The 16,944-nt window shown below is 42.1% G+C and overlaps 1 protein-coding gene across 3 annotated transcripts in view; it reads left to right on the top strand.

Moving 5' to 3' along the window:
- The window catches only part of ikzf4 (IKAROS family zinc finger 4), a 115,060-nt gene that overhangs the window by 13,835 nt on the left and 84,281 nt on the right, over nucleotides 1–16,944 (top strand). For 2 of the 3 annotated variants that reach the window (XM_078431236.1, XM_078431234.1), the window contains exon 2: nucleotides 7,555–7,611. The exons of the other annotated variant lie outside the window; for it this stretch is intronic. In XM_078431236.1, the coding sequence (XP_078287362.1) occupies nucleotides 7,591–7,611 (21 nt within the window). In that variant the 5' untranslated portion in view covers nucleotides 7,555–7,590. The remainder of the gene's footprint in view (nucleotides 1–7,554; nucleotides 7,612–16,944) is intronic. 3 annotated transcript variants of the gene reach the window in all.

Raw genomic sequence — 16,944 nt, forward strand, 5'->3', positions numbered from 1 at the left:
TTAAAACACTTTTTGCAATGTATAATGTAAGTGTATACAAAAATCTAATTTAATTGCAATATCCAAGTGAAATAAATCATTTTTCCTCTTCGCTTTTAAAAAATGATGTTGTTTTGAGAAGTAACTAGTGCGCTGAATATTCAGTATTTTGCACTACAAACACATGGATCTAGTTACTGGGAATACCTGATGCTGAGATTAGGAATTCAAATGACAGAAGTGATTTTGAAAGATTTAGCCCAGTGGCATTCACTTGCAGGACTAATGAATGGATCCATTTGATCCTGTGGAATTTGCTTATAGTTGAAGAATTTGAGTTAATGGAATGATTTGGTCCTTTGGAATTCAATGTCAGTGGGTGTACATGGGAAGGGATTTGGTCATTAGAGTTTGTCAAATAATGGAACTGAATGGAAAATAATGTAACCCTCTCAGCTCCATTGGTCCAAACTATCCTTCGATCAGAGAATAGGTATATTTATTTGGTGTTTACCAGATTTGGAGATGTTTTAGCAACATGTCTTGAAGTGCAGCCAATCATTTGCTAGAAGCATTAACTACATCATTAACTACATCATTAACTAATCATTAAGCATTAACTACATCATTAACTAATTTTATTCAGCATTCTGCCTCAGGGATTGTAGGGAAAAAATGTTTACCCAAGAAGCTAATTCAGGACCATTTTTTTTGGTTTCTGAATGTCTAGTATGCATTTCAAACATTGCACTTCACGAGTGGAAAGATATTGTCAACATTGTCTCTGCAAGATCTCCCAAATATACTGGAAAGATAAGTGAGCTAACATCTGTGGTCTCTGTCAGGCCAGCGTCCCCAGCATTGAGTCCCTAATTACACTCGGTCAGCTTCATGGAGCAGGACACATCGTTCACATGCCCAAAACAGAAACACTATTCCAAGCTCTGTCGTGGAGAAATAACTACCGGGTAGACAGAAAAAGATTTGAGGATGTGCTCAAAGCTGCCTTGAAATGCAGCAAAGTCCTTCTCTGACTCTTGAGAATCCCTGGGCCCTCAAAATGGAGAAAGCATTCAGGGTAATGTTGAGAATTTAGAGTGCATGCAATGGAGCCCACACAAGCCCTGCGTAAACGGTGGAATGAGTGAAGCACCTTGCAAACTATCCATCCATCTGCCTTGTCGGGCACCTCTTGTCCCATCTGTGGAAGAGCCTGCAGGTCCTGTCCTTTCCTTGTCTAGCTATGTAGTTGACATAGCTTGATAGCAGCACAACTGAGATGGCTGTGTGCTTAAGGACAAAGTTTATCAGTGTGTGTTTGCACGAGGTGGTGGTGGAACCAACATGATGAGCAGTGATACCTGTGGCCCATCCATTTGAGATGCATTTTTCTATCACAAAAGAGTGAATGCGATAAGCCCTGTATTCTCACAAATTTCACCCCGCATGTTGTGTGGCACTGCCATCATACTAAAGGAATAGATTCAGAACCTGGAGTATAAAACTGGGCATTGATGTTTGACGGCACTCGGCCTGTGCTCGCTGGAGTTCAGAAGGATTAGGGGGGGGACCTCATTGAAACTTACTGAGTAGTGAAAGGCTTGGATAGAGTGGATGTGGAGAGAATGTTTCTACTAGTGGGAGAGTCTAGGACAAGAGGTCATAGCCTCAGAATTAAAGGATGTTCCTTTAGGAAGGAGATGAAGAGGAATTTCTTTGGTCAGAGGGTGGTGAACCTGTGGAGTTCTTTGCCACAGAAGGCTGTGGAGGCCAAGTCAATGGATATTTTTAAGGCAGAGATAGATAGATTCTTGATTAGTACGGGTGTCAGAGGTGATGAGGATAATGCAGGAATATGAGGTTGGGAGGGAGAGATAGATGGAGGGAGAGATAGATATGATGCGATAGAACTTTATCCGAGGAGATAAATTGATCTGCCATGATTGAATGGCAGAGTAGACTTGATGGGCCGAATGACCTAATTCTGCACCTCTGACTTATGAAATTGTGCAGAAGTTCTGTCCATCTTATAATCTGTCAGATTCATACAATACAGAAATACATATGACCTTATGATACCTGAGGTACCGAGCAACAGTGATGAATCAATCTCCGCCTACAACTCCTGGCCCAGCATATCACTAACTCTGTCAGTACCATCAAACCAGAGGTCCATTGTGGACACAAAGAACTGGAGATGTTGGTTTTCAAAGAAAGACGCAAAGTGCTGGAAAAACAGCAGGTCAGGCAACGTCACTGGAGAACATAGTTAGGTGACGTTTTGGGTCTGAAGAAGGGACTTGACCAGAAATGTGGCCTAACCATGTTCTCAGAAGATGCTGCATGACCCGCTGAGTTACTTCAGCATTTTGTCTTTTTTTGTGAACCAGGGGTCCAACCCTTGTTCATTAAGTAGTGTACAAGTGTATGTCAGGAGTAGTGCCAGGCACACTTTTTAAAAAGTACCCATCTGCTGAATTTACCACAAAGGACTTTGTGGGTGAAACAGTGAAAGCAACAATCAATGGGTCCAATCAAACTTGTCTGGCCAAGCTATGTATGCTTATAAATAGTTGCATACAATTAAATGGCTCAAGAGGAGGCGGTCAAAAAAGACAACCCCATTCTACAGAGGCCAGCATATGTGCCAAAGAGAACACTTGGAAGAATTTACAGCAATCTTCTGCCAGAAGTACCAAGTGCATGATTCAACTCTGCCCCCTCCTGAGGTCCCCACTGTGAGAGAAGCTTGTCCTGAGCCAACTCGTTTAATTCCATGCGATATCAGAGAGTGTTGAAAAACAGCCAAGGCTTTGAGCTTTTCTGAAGTCTCAGTTGTAGTGGGGGAGGTTTGGGCTTCAGAACTAACTGTGCCTCCAGCCATGTTATTACAGTACAACTACAGTGCTTTTGGCATAGACCCATCAATGTGGAAAATTGCCCAGGTATGTCCTGTCTCTGAAAAGCAGAGCAAATATAATCCAGCCAATTACCAGTTGATCAATCTGATTTTAATCATGGGAGGGATACTATCAAACGGCATTCACTCGATCAATAACCTGCTTTTCACAGACAGGACATACCTGGGCAATTTTCAGCAGAACCCAAATTAAGCATTTGTGCTGAATCTACGATACCATGACAGCCCTTGGTCAAAATGCAATCCAATTAAGTTCCAAGGGTTTGACTGATACGGTCAGACTCGATGGGGTCTGAGCAGGTAGGGGGGTGGTGCAGGAACTGAGGGGGTGCGGTAGGGCAGGGACTGAGGGAGGAGGGCATTACAACCTGGAGGTCTATCGATCACAACAAAGATGGTTGTAGCTGTTGAGATATCTCAATCCAAGGATGTTATTGCAATAGTTCCTCAGGGCAGTGTCCTAATCGAACCCTTGTTCAACTACCTTCTAAACATCTTTTTGCATCGCCTTAGTAATCTGCTTTTTGCACTGAATGTATACAATACAATATACAATACAATACAATAAATCTTTATTGTCAGGGGTACAGGGGTACAACGAGATTGGGAATGCGCCTCCCATACGATGCAATAATTTAATTAATTTAAATAACAACAACCCAACGAAACAAATTGTAACAGTTTTAAGACAGAATAAAGTGCAAGTAGATCTGTGCCGGATTACTGCGTTTTGACCATCCGGCTCAGCAGGACCGGTTCATAGCAGCTATGGCCCTGGGGATGAAGCTGTTCCTGAGTCTGGAGGTGCGGGCGTAGAAGGCCTTGTATCGTCTGCCCGATGGAAGGAGTTCGAACAGACTGTTGCAGTCTGTTTTCATTAGTAAAGTTGCCCTTGCATGTTTTGGATTTGACCAGGCGATGATACATAACTGAGTACTAAACCCAGCTCAGACTTTTTTTCAAAATCCGAGATGAAGTTTTTCATGAGCTTATAATTTTGTTTTTGAGATGAGAAACAGATTTACTGATGTAACTTGCTGAGTGCAATATCCAGGACTCCAAGCTAAATGAGTACTTTGCTAAATTGGCCACAGTTGCTCCCAATAAAATACAAAGATAATTAACTGATCTCTTCTGGTTGGTCATGGTTAGAAGTAACAAAGCTGTGCAGATCAGAGAAATCTTTTGCATTCATCTGAGGACCAAATGGGGCCCAATACTCAGTTAATTTTCCGTGTGGAGAATTGTAGCTCGGGTGATATGAAATGCACCTCTGAAACTATCCCCGAAAGAGGGTGTGTCTCATGAAGGTGGAGCCAGGGGAGGGAATATCATGTGGACTTTTATCTCCAAATGCACTTTGGTGTTGAGGTAGAACTTGGCTGTCAGTTGGCTTTTGGATGCTGAGTTTAAAATTATGTAAAATTAATGCTTGAATCAAGAAATCTTTTGTTAAAATGAATGTGAAATGGTTTGGTTAAGTGGAACTCAGTTGGCATTAAATGTATTGATTTGACTGAATCCAGATTAAAACAATGTAGGTCTCTGTTAAAGCAAACATAACATGCATTACGTAAGGACACTACATTTAAACCTCGTAATATGTTTAAGAAGAATCATTTTTGGCAATTTAGTAAGCAGACACAGTTGTTGGAGCGACGAGAGAAAGTGCTCATTTATGTTGCTGAGCAAATTTGTCAAGTCAACTCTCAAGGTACGTTGAACTATCTTTTGTTTTGTCAGATCAACAGCTGAATTCAGGGCGCAACTTATGCTGGTTTGTACTTTACTTTTAAACTAAATTAAAGGGGAACTTGTATTCTAATTGTCGTGGAGTTTGAAGTCATTTCTTTGGCAGGCATGAGATCTGGAATTTTTTTGGTTATAGCTTTGTGAGAGGAAATGGAACTCAAAAGATAATAGATGCAAACTTTGAGTACAGTTCCTGAGCATATTTAAAGACTAGACAACCTATTCCCCTATATTAGCACTGTACAGTAACTTAGTACATTTGCAACCTTTAGCCTTACACTGTCAACAGCTATGCATTTCAGAGACTTGCTGTGTAGGTATCCTGTAGCCTTGACATGTAAGTGCCCGAATCAACCAAATCTGGGGAAAAGGTGATGCTGATCCTTGTATGGCTGTAAGACAAATTTATCTATCAGAAGGTCCAAACTACACAAAGAACAAACAGTTATTTTGCCAGCTTGCATCAGCCACTAAGGTGCTTTGAAAGTTTGAGCTGATCTGGACATGTTCCTGATAATGTCTGCTTCTGCAGATACTGACTTTTTACTCTCAAAATTGTATCCTCAGCATAAAATACATCCTGAACCCAGTCCCATCCACATGGCTTCTCAGTGTTCAAGGTGAAAATCTGGTTAATTTGATAAAACTTGTGTTCTTGAACTACGAATGGAGGAAATTGACATGTGCATCTTACTTTAGCAGCCCTTCTCTGTTGTCCTCTCCATTTTTTTTTCTGTGCTGAAAGTCTTAAGTTAGACAAAGAATGGTTCTGTGCACTAACATATCAAAGCTATATTTCCCCTGACTGAAGTGCATTGGGGATCAATTGATAAGAGGTGAGTGTTGTCATTGTCTACAAGCATGTCACTAATTGAGGCAAGAAAGTCCAATTAAGAAAATTTGCCCTGTCTGTGTCTCATCAAGGATGGATCGTAGAAAGATAGGTGCAGGAGTGGGCCATTCGGCCCTTCAAGCCAGTACTGCCATTCAATATGATCATGGCTGATCATCTAAAATCAGTACCCTGTTGCTGCTTTTTTCCCCGTATCCCTTGATTCCTTTAGCCCTCAGAGCTAAATCTAACTCGCTCTTGAAAAGAGTGTGTTTCTACCTAACTTTTGATGACTTTCAGGGTTGTCAGGCTATTGAGATCTTTTTGAAGTCCAATCATTTGTAAGACATTGGCAGATAGCTTGTGCAGAACTTAACAGCAATGTAATAATGACCAAATAATGTGTTTTAGGGATGTCAATTAAGGGCTAAATATTAAACTTGACACTGGGAGAATGTGGCCCCAGCTTTCAATTAGTGCTACAGGGTCATTTGTAACCCCCTTAGAGTGGTGAGCACGCAACAAAAGCTTTTAATTGTACCTCGGTACACGTGACAATAAACTAAACTGAAACATCTCTCTCTGCAGACAGGACCTCCAACATAACTTGCCAACTTAGCTTCCCACGTCCTGCACTGGATTGCCATGTAACTTTGATTTATGTGCTCAATTCTCTTGACTGATTCTTGGGCCCACAACATTCAGACTGCAGAAGTAACACTCTTACTCAATGAACCCAAAGCTAATGCTGAAGAAGGGTCTGAAGCAGTCTGAAGAAGGGTCTCGACCCGAAACGTCACCCATTCCTTCTCTCCTGAGATGCTGCCTGACCTGCTGAGTTACTCCAGCATTTTGTGAATAAATACCTTCGATTTGTACCAGCATCTGCAGTTATTTTCTTACACCAAAGCTAATGCCCAGTACATTGTAAGGGTTGGCCCATTGCATTCTACTGTAAATAAAATCATTTGAAAATAATCAAATTGAAGCATGGTGTAGTGAGCCTGGTTCTTCAGAGAGGCTGTATCGCTCGCCCAAGCTATTGTTTTGCATCTCTCGTCATTATTGCAGAGCTTCCTATCACAGTTGTGATCTCAAGTAAAAGCCAAGTTAGGAATAATTTCAAATAGCATTGAGGGCTGAGTTCTCAATCCTTCTGCCCTTGTAGTGACATATGATAGATTTGTTGGAATCTAGATGCCAGGTCATGAAGACCAAAGAGGAAATTGTTTTGCAGGCAGGGCTACGTCTACAACTATTGACGTAGAAGCAACAAGACTTGCAATGTGTCTGCTTTTGTCAGTAAATTTGGTAACATTGTTCATTTTGAAGGTAGAAGAACTGGAGTACAGAAAAGAGTGTGCAATAAATATGATGCATTGATATTGTAGAGAGAGAGGCTAAGATAAACCCATGAGTAGTTTAAGTGATGTAAGGGTTTGTGGTTTTAAAAGTGTGTAAACTAGGAGGGAGGCAGAATTTGAGAGCGCTTTTTGGTCAAACTCATTTGTAACAGCCCAGAAGGAGGCCATTCAGCCCATCAGGTTCACACTGGCCTACGGGAGAAATGACAACAGTCCAATTTTCTTCCCCCATCCCTTATTTCCCTTTCCCTGCAACTTAATTCCTCTCACACAATCCTATCAATTTCCCTTTAATTCTTTTTGCTATTAATCTTCACTAAGGAGTCATTTTACGAGAACCAATTAATCTACCAACCTATCTTTGGCATCCAGAGCAAAATCCACTCCGTCATGCGGATAACCTGAAAACCCAACACTGATACCACTCAGCCTAGATCAAACCCGGGTCCCTGGAGTTGTTCGGCAGCAGCATTAACTGTTGTGCTGCCCTTCCACACTTTGTCTTGTGCATTCAGTCAAATAAACAGCCCATGCAAGAAATAAAATATTGGAAATACTTGGCGGGTCAAGTCGCATCGCTGGGAAGCGAAAAAGAGCTAACATTCTTGAGTCAGATCATATGAAAGATCATTGATCTGCAATATTAATTCTGTTTGTGTCGCTACAGATGTTGCCTGATCCGCAAAGTATTTCTGTTTTTATTTCAGATCGCTAACATCCACAGTATTTTGCTTCTGTATCGGATGCTAGAAGAATCTTGCCAGGTACAGGAGCAGTATCCAACTAAGGAGCAGTAACTGCTGCCCGTCTACTCACCCACACCCCGATCCGTGACCATATCACCCTCGTCCTTTACAAACTCCACTGGCTCCCCATCCCCCAGAGAATCCAGTACAAAATCCTCCTCATAACCTACAAAGCCCTCCATAACCTGGCCCCATCCTACCTGAACGACCTCCTCACACTCCCACCTGCACCCTCCGCTCTGCTGCTGCCAATCTCCTATCCCCCCACATCCGGACCAAACTCAGATCCTGGGGGGACAGGGCTTTCTCCATCGCTGCTCCCACCCTATGGAACTCACTACCCCAAACCGTTAGAGACTCCTCCACACTCACCACATTCAAAACATCGCTGAAGTCTCACCTGTTCAGTACTGCCTTCAACCACTGAAGGTCACCTCACCTTCTGTCTCCTTTCTCTGTTCGTTTACTTATTTACTTATTTATCTATTTATTCATTTCCCTATGTTCTCTAAATCTCTGTAAAGCGTCTTTGAGTATATGAAAAGCGCTATATAAATGTAATGCGTTATTATTATTATTATTATTTCATTGGGTTGGGTCAAGGGGGTGTGGGGGGAGGTGGGGAACTTGGGGATACTGGAAAGAAAATGGTTGACCTGAAAGGTGAAATTGACTCCACACTGCACATTTGTGAATGTGCTTCTGACATTTTTGTTATCAGTCGGCAAGGAAATTGGTGGGGGTGAGATGGAAAATGAAACTGCAGATGCTGGAATATAACACAAAATCAGAAACCAGAGAAGAGCTTGGGACCATCTGCGGATGGACAGAGCAGTTAACGTGTTTAGTCAGGGACCCTTCCTCAGAACTGGGGGGAAAAAATGGAGGGTTGAAAGTTTTGTTTAAAAGCAGAACGGATGGGAGGAGTAAGTTGCAATGCAAAAGGCGACATGGTGATGAGTTTAAAAACTGTTCAGATGATGAGGCACCTGCGTATTGATTCTTAGCAAGGCATTTTAAAGAAACTAGGTAGGAATGGGACGCAAGCATGTTTTTTTAGGAAATACGAGCGAACAATGTACCTGAAGCTCAAATCTGATGCTCATCCCAGACGTCGCACTGTGCCTGGACAGAAGATGAGTTGTTCGTCAAGTTTGTGGTGGTCCCCAATATGGCAGTGGAGGATGCCACAAACAAATAGATCAGAATGGGGACTCTAGGAACTGCAGATGCTGGCTTATACAGTTTTATACAGTTGTAGCATAACCTCCTGGCCTTTGCTTTCATTGCCCCTATCAATAAACGCAGGTATGCCGTACACCACCTTTACCACCTTATCTACTTATCTTGCCACTTTTGGGGAGTTGTGGACTTGCACTGTAAGATCTCTCTGTCCCTCAAAGTACAGGGGGAATCTTGGGGTGCAAGTCCACAGTTCACTGAGCTTCCCTTTCCATAAATGCTGCTTGAGTGGCTGAGCAAGTCCAACGTTTCCATTCTTGTTATAAATCACAGATCCTCGTTCCAGTTCTATGAAATCAAATCTAAAGTTTTATTTTGAATTATTTTATCAATTTCTGCTTTCTGTTAAATTTTACATCCTCTCTTGATATCTGCTTTCATCCTCTTGTGTGTCGTGGCTGGTCAATTGATCAGCTTCTGCCCCCTGTGACTTCAACTCTGTAACTGACCAGTGAGGCACAGTGCCCTTCATAATGTTTGGGACAAAGACACATCATTTATGTATTTGCCTCTGTATTCCACAATTTGAGATTTGTGATAGAAAGAATCACATGTGGTTAAAGTGCACATTGTCAGATTTTAATAAAGGGTATTTTTATATATTTTGGTTTCAACATGAAGAAATTACAGCTGTGTTTATACATAGTCCCCCCCATTTCAGGGCACCATAATGTTTGGGAAACAAGGCTTCACAGGTGTTTGTAATTGCTCGGGTGTGTTTAATTGCCTCCTGAATGTAGGTATAAGAGAGCTCTCAGCACCTAGTCTTTTCTCCAGTCTTGCCATCACCTGGGAAATTTATTGTTGTTTATCAACATGAGGACCAAAATTGTGCCAATGAAAGTCAAAGAAGCCATTATGAGACTGAGAAACAAGAATAAAACTGTTTGAGACATCAGCCAAACCTCAGGCTTACCAAAATCAACTGTTTGGAACATCATTAAGAAGAAAGAGAGCACTGGTGAGCTTACTAATCGCAAAGGGACTGGCAGGCCAAGGAAGGCCTCCACAGCTGATGAAGGAAGAATTCTCTCTATAATAAAGAAAAATCCCCAAACACCTGTCCGACAGATCAGAAACACTCTTCAGGAGTCAGGTGTGGATTTGTCAATGACCACTGTCCGCAGAAGACTTCATGAACAGAAATACAGAGCCTACACTGCAAGATGCAAACCACTGGTTAGCTACAAAAATAGGATGGCCAGGTTACAGTTTGCCAAGAAGTACCTAAAAGAGCAACCACAAGTTCCGAAAAAAGGTCTTGTGGACAGCTGAGACGAAAATTAACTTGTATCAGAGTGATGGCAAGAGCACAGTATGGAGGAGAGAAGGAACTGCCCAAGATCCAAAGCGTATATCTTTCGTGTCCAAGATATCCTGAAAAGGGAGGGAGAGGAGCCAGAGGTCGTGGTACATATAGGTACCAACAATATAGGTAGGATAAGGGAAGAGGTCCTGAAAGGAGAATTTAGGGGGCTAGGAAGAGAGTTTAAAAAAAGGACTTCCAAAGTGATCATCTCAGGCTTACTGCCTGTGCCACGCGAGAGTGAGAATAGGAATGGAGTGAGGTGGAGGATAAATACGTGGCTGAGGGACTGGTGCAGGGAGCAGGGATTCAAGTTTCTGGATCATTGGGACCTCTTCTGGGGGAAGTATGACCTGTACAAAAAGGACGTGTTGCATCTGAACCTGAGGGGAACCAATATCCTGGCGGGGAGATTTGCTAAGGTAATTGCGGAGACTTTAAACTAGTACGGTTGGGGGGAGGGACTCAAACACAGATAGCTAATAGGCAGTGTGTGAGGCAGGAGGCAGAAAAGGGAAACACTCAGACCTAATATGTAGGAGAGAAAGAAATGAAAAGAAATAAACTGAGAATGAAATGATGGGTCCCTTAAATGTGTATATTTTAATGCTAGGAGCATTGTAAGAAAGGTGGATGAGCTTAGAGCCTGGATTGACATCTGGAAGTATGATGTTGTGGCGATCAGTGAAACATGGTTGCAGGAGGGTTGCGATTGGCAATTAAATATTCCAGGATTTAATTGTTTCAGATGTGAAAGAATCGGAGGGGCAAGAGGTGGGGGTGTTGCATTGCTTGTCAGGGAGGATATCACAGCAGTGCTTTGGCAGGATAGACTAGAAGGCTCGATTAGGGAGGCTGTTTGGGTGGAACTCAGAAATGAGAAAGGCGAAGCAACACTTATAGGGGTGTATTATAGACCGCCAAATAGGGAACGAGAATTGGAAGAGCAAATATGTAAGGAGATAGCAGATATTAGTAGTAAGCACAGAGTAGTGGTTGTGGGTGATATCAATTTTCCGTACATAGACTGGGAATCACATTCTGTTAAAGGGCTGGATGGTTTGGAGTTTGTAAAATGTGTGCAGGATAGTTTTTTGCAGCAATACGTAGAGGTACCTACCAGAGAAGGGGCAGTGTTGGACCTCCTGTTAGGAAATGAGACGGGTCAGGTGACGGAGGTATGTGTTGAGGAGCACGTTGGGTCTAGTGATCACAATGCCATTAGTTTCAATATAATTATGGAGAAGGTCAAATCTGGACCAAGGGTTGAGATTTTGGATTGGAGAAAGGCTAATTTTGAGGAGATGAGAAAGGATTTAAAAGGAGTGAAATGGGACATTTTGTTTTATGAAAAGGATATAATAGAGAAATGGAGGATATTTAAAGGTGAAATTTTGAGAGTACAGTGTCTTTATGTCCCTGTTCGGTGGAAAGGAAAGAATAATAATTTGAAAGAGCCGTGGTTTTCCAGGGAAATTGGACACTTGGTTTGGAAAAAGAGGGAGATATACAATAAGTATAAGCGGCAGGGAGTAAATGAGGTTCTTGAGGAATATAAAGAATGTAAAAGGAATCTTAAGAAGGAAATTAGAAAAGTGAAAAAAAGATATGAGGTTGCTTTGGCAAGTAATGTAAAAGTAAACCCCAAGGGGTTCTACAGATAAGTCAATAGCAAAAGGATAGCGAGGGATAAAATTGGTCCATTAGAGAGTCAGAGTGGACAGCTATGTGCTGAGCCGGAAGAAATGGGGGAGATATTAAACAATTTATTTTCTTCGGTATTCACCGAGGAGAAGGATATTGAATTATGTGAGGTAAGCGAAACAAGTAGAGTAGTGATGGAAATTATGAGGATCAAAGAAGAGGAGGTACGGACACTTTTGAAAAATATAAAAGTGGATTATTCCTCCAGGTCCTGATCGGATATTCCCTAGGACATTGAGGGAAGTTAGTGCAGAAATAGCAGGGGCTATGACGGAAATATTTCAAACGTCATTAGAAACGGGGATGGTGCCGGAAGATTGGCGCATTGCGCATGTTGTGCCTTTGTTTAAAAAAGGTTCTAAAAGTAAACCTAGCAATTATAGACCTGTTAGTTTGACGTGTCTGGTGGGAAAATTAATGGAAAAGATACTTGGGGACAATATATATAATCACATGGATAAACAAGGCCTGATTAGAAACAGTCAACATGGATTTGTGCCTGGAAGGTCATGTTTGACTAATCTTCTTGAATTTTTTGAAGAGGTTACCAGGGAAATTGATAAGGACAAGGCTGTGGATGTTGTCTATATGGACTTCAGTAAGGCATTTGACAAGGTTCCACATGGAAGGTTGATTAAGAAGGTTAAATCGTTGGGTATTAATAGTGAGGTTGCAAGATGGATTCAACAATGGCTGAATGGGAGATACCAGAGGGTAATGGTTGACAATTGTATGTCAGGTTGGAGGCCAGTGTCTAGTGGAGTGCCCCAGGGATCTGTGTTGGGTCCACTGTTGTTTGTCATTTACATTAATGATCTGGATGATGGTGTGGCAAATTGGATTAGTAAGTATGCAGATGATACTAAGATAGGTGGTGTAGTTAATAATGAAGTAGAGTTTCAAAGTCTAGAGAGACTTGGGCCTTTTGGAAGGGTGGGCTGAAAGATGGCAGGTGGAGTTTAATGCTGATAAGTGTGAGGTGCTGCATTTTGGTAGGACAAATCAAAATAGGACGTACAGGGTAAATGGTAGGGAATTGAGGAATGCAGTGGAACAGAGGGATCTGGGAATAACTGTGCATTGTTCCCTGAAGGTGGAATCTCATGTGGATAGGGTGGTGAAGAAGGCGTTTGGTATGCTTGCCTTTATAAATCAGTGCATCGAATATAGAAGTTGGGATGTAATGTTAAAATTGTACAGGGCATTGGTGAGGCCGAATCTGGAGTATGGTGTGCAGTTCTGGTTGCCAAATTATAGGAAGGATGTCGACAAAATGGACAGGGTACAGAGGAGATTTACTAGAATGTTGCCTGGGTTTCAGCACTTAAGCTACAGAGAGAGGTTGAACAGGTTGGGTCTTTATTCTTTGGAGCGTAGAAGGTTGAGGGGGGACTTGATAGAGGTTTTTTAAATTTTAAGAGGGACGGACAGAGTTGATGTGGGTAGGCTTTTCCCTTTGAGAGTGGGGAAGATTCCAACAAGGGGACATAACTTCAGAATTAAGGGACAAAAGTTTAGGGGTAACATGAGGGGTAATTTCTTTACTCAGAGGGTGGTGGCTGTATGGAATGAGCTTCCGATGGAAGTGGTGGAGGCAGGCTCGATTTTATTATTTAAGAGTAAATTGGATAGGTATATGGATGGGAGGGGATTGGAGGGTTATGGTCTGAGAGCAGGTAGATGAGACTAGGTCAGAGAAAGGTCGGCGTGGACTGGTAGGGCCGAACGGGCCTGTTTCCGTGCTGTAATTGTTATATGGTTATATGGTACCACCTCATCTGTGAAACACGGTGGTGGGGTTGTTATGGCCTGGGCATGTCTGGCTGCTGAAGGTACTGGCTCATTGATGATACAACTGCTGATGGTAGAAGCATAATAAATTCTGAAATGTATAGACACATCATATCTGCTAAAGTTCAAACAAATGCCTCAAAACTCATTGGCCGGCGGTTCAGTTTACAGCAAGACAATGATCCCAAACATACTGCTGAAGCAACAAAGGAGTTTTTCAAAGCTAAAAAATGGTAAATTCTTGAGTGGCCAAGTCAATCACCCGAACTGAAACCAATTGAGCATGCCTTTTATATGCTGAAGAGAAAACTGAAGGGGACTAGCCCCCAAAACAAGCATAAGCTAAAGATGGCTGCAATACAGGCCTGGCAGAGCATCACCAGAGAAGACACCCAGCAACTGGTGATGTCCATGAATCGCAGACTTCATGCAGTCATTGCATGCAAAGGATTTGCAAGAAAATACTAAACATGACTACTTTCATTTACATGACATTGCTGTGTCCCAAACATTATGGTGCCCTGAAATGGGAGGACTATGTATAAACACTGCTGTAATTTCTACATGGTGAATCCAAAATGTATAAAAATGGCCTTTATTAAAATCTGACAACGTGCAATTTAATCCCATGTAATTTTTTTCTATTACAAATCTCAAATTGTGGAGTACAGAGGCAAATAAATAAATGATGGGTCTTTGTCCCAAACATTATGGAGGGCACTGTATATAAGGATATGAGCTGGGTATAGCAGACATAGAATTGTATGTATGTTTTTGCTGTGCAAGAAGAAAGAATGCCAATCATCTAGTAGTGTTTGGCCACTGGCAACTTCGGGGAGTTACAGTGAACATCCACCCTGGTACTCTATGTTTGTAATCAGATCTCAATCTAAATTAATTTAGAAAATTTCTCGCATCCATATTTACGAAAAGGCATTTAAGCCTGTAGAGATTTACACAGATGATGCCTGTGTATTTCATACAGTATTAAGCTGTTTTAAAAAAAATGTTTACCAGTTACCAAAGGGCAACTTATGGCAAAGCAGGTGAATGATCTGAGCTCTTGTAGAAACTAGGAACTACAGATTCTGTTTATACAAAAAAAAGACACACAGTGCTATAAAGGGCCAGGCAGCATCCCTGGATTACGTGGATAGGTGACGTTTCGGGTTGGGATCCTTCTTCATATTGTCTGAAGATGGGTCCTGACCTGAAACGTCAATAGACAATAGACAATAGACAATAGGTGCAGGAGTAGGCCATTCAGCCCTTCGAGCCAGCACCGCCATTCAATGCGATCATGGCTGATCACTCTCAATCAGTACCCCGTTCCTGCCTTCTCCCCATACCCCCTCACTCCGCTATCCTTAAGAGCTCTATCCAGCTCTCTCTTGAAAGCATCCAACGAACTGGCCTCCACTGCCTTCTGAGGCAGAGAATTCCACACCTTCACCACCCTCTGACTGAAAAAGTTCTTCCTCATCTCCGTTCTAAATGGCCTACCCCTTATTCTTAAACTGTGGCCCCTTGTTCTGGACTCCCCCAACATTGGGAACATGTTATCTGCCTCTAATGTGTCCAATCCCCTAATTATCTTATATGTTTCAATAAGATCCCCCCTCATCCTTCTAAATTCCAGTGTATACAAGCCCAATCGCTCCAGCCTTTCAACATACGACAGTCCCGCCATTCCGGGAATTAACCTAGTGAACCTACGCTGCACGCCCTCCATAGCAAGAATATCCTTCCTCAAATTTGGAGACCAAAACTGCACACAGTACTCCAGGTGCGGTCTCACCAGGGCCCGGTACAACTGTAGAAGGACCTCTTTGCTCCTATACTCAACTCCTCTTGTTACGAAGGCCAACATTCCATTGGCTTTCTTCACTGCCTGCTGTACCTGCATGCTTCCTTTCATTGACTGATGCACTAGGACACCCAGATCTCGTTGAACTCCCCCTCCGCCTAACTTGACACCATTCAGATAATAATCTGCCTTTCTATTCTTACTTCCAAAGTGAATAACCTCACACTTATCTACATTAAACTGCATCTGCCATGTATCCGCCCACTCACACAACCTGTCCAAGTCACCCTGCAGCCTTATTGCATCTTCCTCACAATTCACACTACCCCCCAACTTAGTATCATCTGCAAATTTGCTAATGGTACTTTTAATCCCTTCGTCTAAGTCATTATCCATGTTCTCCAGGGATGCTGCCTGACCCACTGAATTACTCCAGCACTTTGTGCCTTTTTTTCTTGTTGCTCTGATGTCTTGTTTTCCAACCATGGAGTCTATGTGGACTTTGTAGTCCAGATCTGAATTAATGTGACTAATGAGCATTGAAGAAAGGTATTAATACCATAGTAGTTGATAGATTCATCGTTGATCAATATTGAATGCATTATTTTTACCTGTGATGTGGTTCGGTAGCATGTGCATCAGATAGTCATAAGTGAAGATAAGCTGGGTCATTTAAAGTCCATGGGAGTTAACAGCCTAAAAAAAGTGCCGTGATGTCAGCAGCCACACCAGCTGCAATGTGACACAGGCACGTTCTGAATCCAACTTGGCACATAAATTGGAGAAGTACTTGGCTCTATAAACTGGTGATATTCTTGGCTGTTTGCTTTCAGCAAATCTGAGTCAGTAACAGACATGCATTATCAAAGTCCCCTTGAGTTGTATACTTGATTGGTGGTTTCTTTGTTCTGCTTCTCCCAAGCATTGTAGTAGACTGACTGAGCATTACTGTTTAAGTCAAAGTATGAAGATCAACTTGAAGCAGAAATATTTGATTTGAATGTTTGAATTATTGTATAATTCATCTCTAAGACCTACTTTTAAAATGTAGTGTCGGGTCAATGGTGTAAAAATTATTTCTCCATTAGTTCTCCACTCTGCAAAAAATTCAACAAGGAGAACTGATTGGCATCCCAGAGGACATGGGCCATTAGTACAAAATAGCCTACTCTGTTCATTGTTTCAGAGTGACTTGTCACTTGAAAGGGAGAGCTTTGCTTCCTACCAAACACATCACCGACCTTGGCCACAATGCTTGCATGAAACAAAGATAAGCAAAACTTGGGTTTAAAGGCTGGTGTGTAGGTACTGGGGAATCAAAAAGCACATGAATATTTATTGTGTAGGAAGGAATGGCAGACCCTCTCAGTCTGAAGAAGGGTCTCGACCCGAAACGCCACCCATTCCTTTTCTCCAGAGTTACTCCAGCATTTTGTGTCTGTCTTGAATATTTATTGATTCTAAAGAGGAGTCATCAAAGTAAATGTATTTCTAATTTTGA

Source organism: Rhinoraja longicauda, chromosome 42, assembly GCF_053455715.1.
Source record: "Rhinoraja longicauda isolate Sanriku21f chromosome 42, sRhiLon1.1, whole genome shotgun sequence".
Taxonomy (NCBI): Eukaryota; Metazoa; Chordata; class Chondrichthyes; order Rajiformes; family Arhynchobatidae; genus Rhinoraja; species Rhinoraja longicauda.